The sequence below is a fragment of the Euwallacea similis genome, chromosome 11 (genome assembly GCF_039881205.1).
Source record: "Euwallacea similis isolate ESF13 chromosome 11, ESF131.1, whole genome shotgun sequence".
Lineage (NCBI taxonomy): Eukaryota > Metazoa > Arthropoda > Insecta > Coleoptera > Curculionidae > Euwallacea > Euwallacea similis.
Window position 1 is genome coordinate 4328719 of NC_089619.1, and position 6277 is coordinate 4334995.

A 6277-nucleotide genomic window follows, 5' to 3' on the forward strand; every position below is an offset into this window, starting at 1 on the left:
TATGTCGTTGCCAGAAGCGAGAGATGGCCATCTAAAAATCCGTTTAAATTACGATGGGTGAATTGAATTTAGGACCCTATCGAAAGACGTTTGACGAGGAATAATATCGACTATTCATTGTACTGACAGGCAACACAGTGACAGTCTTGAAAGTGATTCAGGCTTAACATTCTTCCTTTCCTTGTTTCTTAAAGGGTAAAAGAAGTAGTTCGCATTTGCGCCTAAGTCGGCGTTCTGTGCATCCCACATCCGACGATGCGATGGAGCACACGTATAAAGTTGAAGTAGTTTTAATTTCTGCCCTGTATGTTTTTAATGCCCATTTTTACTTAATATCTTTATTTTGATTATTTTATGGTCAATATACAGTTAATTTCCGGAAATTATAATAAGTTCGGCATTTCCGGCTTCGGACCATAATTTCAAACTTGCCCCCAAAAAGCTTCTTCAGTCTTCCTGTGTAAACTGAATGATTTATGAACGCTTCGTCAATGGTATTCCTTTCTGATTTATTATTATTTATAGGGCGAATGCCAATAAATTTTCATTCGGATCGGCCTGACAAGCAGGCTTGAAACGAGCTTGCTGGTTACAGGTTTTATGTCTTCTTTTTTCGGCTTATGAGTCAGTTGTTTAGTTCTGTTTAGCTCTCCATCAGTGACAGTTCGAGAGATTGGAAATATATGTCATGTATTGATTATTTATGTCGAAATAGGAACAATTGTTCTACTCTAGTGACAAGGGCCGTCAATAGAGTCCGGGCTCCAGTAACAGGGACCATAGGAGGACTCTAGAGACAGTCCCAGTGGTTCGGACTCTAGTGACAGGGACCGTCTCTAGAGTCCTTCTACGGTCCCTGCCACTACCCTGTCACACCGTAGAAGGACTCTAGAGACGGTCCCTGTCACTAGAGTCGTTGACAATTCCTCACAAGCTTGCATCATACAAAATTCCCGTAAATATTTTTTCCGACGTTTGAAGAATCTGCCGGGTAAAGACGCAAATGTCCAAAGTTTCAATATCGTGCCTTTGGGTTTCCGAACTAAGTAAAAGTTTCTTAATCCCATCGTTGATCAAGACCAATACATTTTGTGGCATCCATTTGCGAGCCAAAAAGTCCGTTTTCTTCCGGTAATTTATATTAATTTCAAATTTTCGAGAGATTTGAATTACCCTTATGCTACGCCTATGTATCAGATTTTAAACCATTTTTACGATTCTCAAAGTAATGTTCCTCGCAAAAAGTATAGTAAAAACGAATAGGAGGAGGTCCATGCGTTTTTTTATAAATAGTTCTATACGTTTGAGGTTTTTAGTTAGTGTTTACTCCAGAATCTAAGTTCCAGGAAGCTTATTTTTGACAAAAATAAGCTTGAAAATGACGTCAATCCTTGAAAACGCACTAAATGATATATAAGGTTGTAGCACATTTCATACGGAAATTTTGGATGTGCAATAACTTCTATTAGGTAACTTTTAGCTGCTAATTTTTTTGTATGATGTCTTTAGTTGTCTCTCTAAGACCACGTATTGCTCAAAGTATACTCAGTAATTTTTGAGACTTGAGGGCTCAAACATAGATATATGAAAACATGGATCATTTGAGACACTGCCGACTCCACGAGTGTCAAAAGGTCTGCAATACAACTATGGCTACAAAAATTTTTGTAGCACCTTAAGGGAGAGCATTGTAGACGTTAGGACTGTTCAAAGATGGTTCGCAAAATTGGGATATGTTGAAAGTCTTGGACGTTGGGTATCGCATGAAGCAAAGCCAACCTGGCAACCCTCATATCACTACATGTTCTGCATTGCTCGCACGGAATAATTTTGAGCTATTTTGGATCGGTTAGTTACTGGAGACAAAAAGTGGATCACATATGATAACCCAGTTAGAAAAAAGGCAAAATGTTTTTCAAATCAGAAGGATCCAGCAGTTCTTAAATACAGCAAATACGAATGCTCTGTATCTAATGGGACAAAAAATGACTTATATTCTATGAATTTCTGCAGCCTGGTCAAATCATTACTGCTGATGTTTGCTGTGATCAATTAGCAGGACTAGATTCAAAAATTAAGGAAATACTACTAGCATTGGCCAATTGCAAAGATGTGGATATCACCAAAGACCAAATAGAAACTAGACCAACTAGGCGATGAAGTTTTTTCACACCCACCTTACTCTCCAGATATGGTGCCATCAGACTATCACTTGTTTTTATCACTACGAAATTTTCTAGATGGGAAAAAAACTTATACTGTAGATGATGTTAATTATGCATTGATAGAATTTTTCCGCCGAAAAATGAGTTTTTTTTGCACCCGAGACCGATAAGCTGCCCATTAAGTGGAGGCAAGTTATTGATAATAATGGACAATATGTCGATTCTTAATTAAAATTATTTTCAAAATTATCGCAGTTTCAGTTTTCTTCAAAAATGCGACAGAAATTTTGCAGCAACCTGTATAAATCAGGCAGCTATTAACGGTTTGTGCGAGAACTACTTATTTTCAGTATCAGCATGATTATTATCGGCAAAAGTGTGCGATGGCAATGAAATCCCCATTGTCTTCTATATTTTGCATTTTTTTTTAAACAATTGTTCACGTCAAAATTGTCACGTCAAACTTCAGCATAATTGTCATTTGTTTAATTTTCAAAATTTGATTTACTTACATTGCTGCCTAGACTTCGCATCAATAATAATTAATCATTCAATCAATAATAAAAGAAATTTGAAAATAGATCCGAACCACCTTAAATACAATGCAATTTTCTCCATTATGAGCTCTTTAACCGATGATAAAAGAACCATTTAAAGTTCGCCCAAGGATTCAAGGGATCATTAATCTTGAAAACCCCGATGGTATATGCATCTGAGAATACCTTTTGTGAGGCCTCACCTGCTTCTTATATTCTATTGCAAAAGCAACTATACTGCTATATTCTATTGTAACACTAAATGCTATTGCAAAACAAACCTTAAATTTTGCCATTTTCATTAAAAGGAAAGAGAAATGAAATTAACATTTCCTTAATTTCAACTAAACCAACATCAAATAAAGCTTTAATGAAACCTGGGTGACTATTCGATTCCTTTTATCACCTTTTTGGCTAAGCAGTAATTAAAGGTAATAACTGCTGATTCATTTTTTGGGCAGTTCTCCCTTGTATGCTTCAATTAGTTTAGAAAAGCCATCGTAATTTGGATTTTATGCTTCGTTATTGATTGATGTCTTGTTTCACATTTCCTATTAGGGGGATGGTGCATCCACTGACCTCTTACTTAGCTCGGCTGTCCTTTTTTGCTTTCATTTTAGCAAAATGTCTTTCGTTAGAACATCGCGTTCGTTTACATTCGTAATGTAATGAAATTCGACCGTGGACAAAGAACTGCGGTAAAAAGAAACAATTTGTCAAAACCGATGTCATACGCTAATTTTATTTGCATAAGAGTAGGATGTTCTAATAAACAACTAGGAAAAAGGTTCTGTTTTATTTAAGCTGCACTGGCACGCAGTGAAACAAAAATAAACAAGTCTAAATACTTTATTCAATCACGCAACACCTGGAAAACACGCGAGTTTCGTGCCTACTTTTAATAGTTTGAGGGATCTGGAAGAAAGTAAATATCAAATAAACTTCATTAAAATAGTTATTTGATCAACTTTAATGAAGTTGCTACCTAGAATATCAATAATGTTTGCCAAAGGATCTCTGCTATTAACTCCTCACTTAAAAGTGATCATTAACCTTCAACTCAATGGTTTCACTATACGAGGTCTGGCCTGCCGGAACGTCCTGCACTACATATTTTGTACCGACCCAAATGTCTGCGAACATATAGGATGTCTCAGAAAAAACAAGAATAAACAAAGCGATTTATCTGGATTTATCTAGGCGCTAGAGTTTGCATTCTATGTTTGTTTCCCAATTCGCCAAATCCAAATGTGCAAAGTGATACTGCATTTTCAATTTTCAATTCTCACGTTGCCACTGATCTCTCGTACAACTGGCAACGTTGCACTTGGCGGAAAAAGTAAAAGATGGAGCGGAATAAGAAATACCTTTAAAAAAACAGCCAGTGAGAGGTTCGATGGCTGAGTCATACCGGATAATTTTACAAGCTCTGTATGCCCTAATCGCTTTAATTCTAGAAAACGTGAGAATCGAAAAAAAACAACATTTCCAAACATTTCTCGAGCGCTTTGTTTCCTCAGCTTCAACTGCTGGCCGGCATGGCTCGTTCTCGTTGTGCCGTGATTTCGCACATCACCGCGCGATCAAAGTACTGACTAATAAAACTACTTATATTCTGAACTATGATGAATAGGATACTTAAAACGCTGACCATCCTGCTATTTCATAATCTCACAGTTTTCATCTCCAGAGAGAGAATATCTCTTAACGTTAGTAGCAGTCTCTAGAGATGAAAATTTGACTGTGGCGTGTGAACGCACCCCCCTTCATTCAGGGGAGTGTTGTTGTCAGTATGCGATTGGCATATTTCAAAAAATGAAACCCGGTGACAGTGATTGACGTGAACGTCATTGCATGACATGAGGTAAAATGAAAGATAACAAGAACTGAATGTTTTATGAGCTGCGTCTGTTGGATAACCAGTCAGTAGCACAGCAATATGGTGCTGTGGCTATTTACCAACGAAATTTGCCCAAATAATAAAATCTTGTATTGTCCAAGCACAGCATGTACAAATGCTGTTGCCGTTTGTCATGCGTAGATAGAAAAAGTATAGTTGAAAATCATTTTATCTAATTCGGGAACATTGCCAAACGAGGCGAAGGCAAACTGTTTTTCTAGTGACAAAAACTATTGGTCACTCGTTCAGCAATTCACTATTTTGTGTAGTTTTTATTGAACGCTAACAAGTATTCTTCTCATTTCAGGTGAAAAACCCTTCAAATGCGAGTTCGAAGGCTGCGATAGGAGGTTCGCCAACAGCTCCGACAGGAAGAAACACTCCCACGTTCACACATCCGACAAACCCTACAATTGTCGGGTAAATGGTTGCGACAAATCCTACACTCACCCCTCATCCCTTCGGAAACACATGAAAGTCCATGGGATGAGTGGAAGGTCGCCTCCTCATTACGACTCAGACGGCGAAGAGAGTAACACCTCAAGCACTGGCTCAATAACAGTTGCCGTCAGTCCTCACATACCGCAAAACACTACGAGTGGACTACAAGTAGTTCCTGGTACTACCTCAATTAGCGACTGGTATACTGGGTGTCAACCAGCGGGACCTAATAGCCATACGGATCCGCTGGGAGGATTAGGCGGTCCCTTTGGTGGTCTGCACCACGGGGCAACGACGGCGTACTAGTACTGAGTTTAAGTACCGTAATTTGTAGTACTATAATGTGATTTGTGATGTTAGCGGTAAATTTGGATGGACGTTAAGGAAGTCAGTAAAATGTTTAGCGTCAGAATGTGTCGGAACAAGTACATTTAAAGCCCATAGCTTTCCACTTTGAAAAATTTAATTTCTGCTGAGGTCTTACGTGAATCGGTTAAGGAGGCAAGGAAAAAACTTTTCTCAGTCAAGGCAGTAAATGTTTCCTCTTAGTTGGCCTGCCCTTTACCGCCTAGTGAATAAAAAAGATACTTTATTGTCTGTTTTGCGTCAATACAATAGCACTTTTTCTGTCCATTTGAAAGGGAAGAAATTGTTTGTTTTCGCGTTCAATTTAAATGTTTTGCTTTTGCTGGCTTCCGCTGTTGCAAGATAATAAGGTGCTGTGTATTTACTATTAAGTAACTACTGACGTATAACTATGCTTGTAATTGTGCAAAAATGAGAGTGAAAGAAGAGGTGAAAAAAACTTTTTTTAGTTCAGTTTCAGGAGAGTGTACAGTGTATAGCTTACAATTTTGTATAACATTCATCTTAGGTTCAAATAGACATTTTTAGAGTTGCTCCACTTCTTATTCTATATAAATTTAAATGTGTTGCATTGTGTCCTGCTTAACTAGATGGAAATTATTATTGAATTTGTGATACCCGGGTCGTGATTTTTTTGTCGATTATTGATATTATTCGATATTGATTTTCAGTATTAACGTCGTTGGGGAAATGCGTGCAAGCGGATTCAGAAAGAAATACCAAGTGAAGTGGAGTTAAAATCAACTAAGAAGACGTAAGACGCGGTGTGAGAGAAGAAAAAAAATTCTATCTGTAATAACCCTGATGACTTATTCTTAGATCATTTCGATTTTACTGAGACAATTGGTTCTTTGAGAATCATGAACTCT

At 37.7% G+C, this 6277-nt stretch overlaps 1 protein-coding gene across 1 annotated transcript in view; it reads left to right on the forward strand.

Moving 5' to 3' along the window:
• LOC136412243 (zinc finger protein ZIC 4-like) overlaps positions 1 to 5456 on the forward strand; it is a 35764-nt gene extending 30308 nt beyond the window's left edge. The window contains exon 2 of the mRNA XM_066395253.1: positions 4909 to 5456. Coding sequence (XP_066251350.1) covers positions 4909 to 5348 — 440 coding nt within the window. The 3' untranslated portion in view covers positions 5349 to 5456. The remainder of the gene's footprint in view (positions 1 to 4908) is intronic.
• Positions 5457 to 6277: the final 821 nt, after the last annotated feature.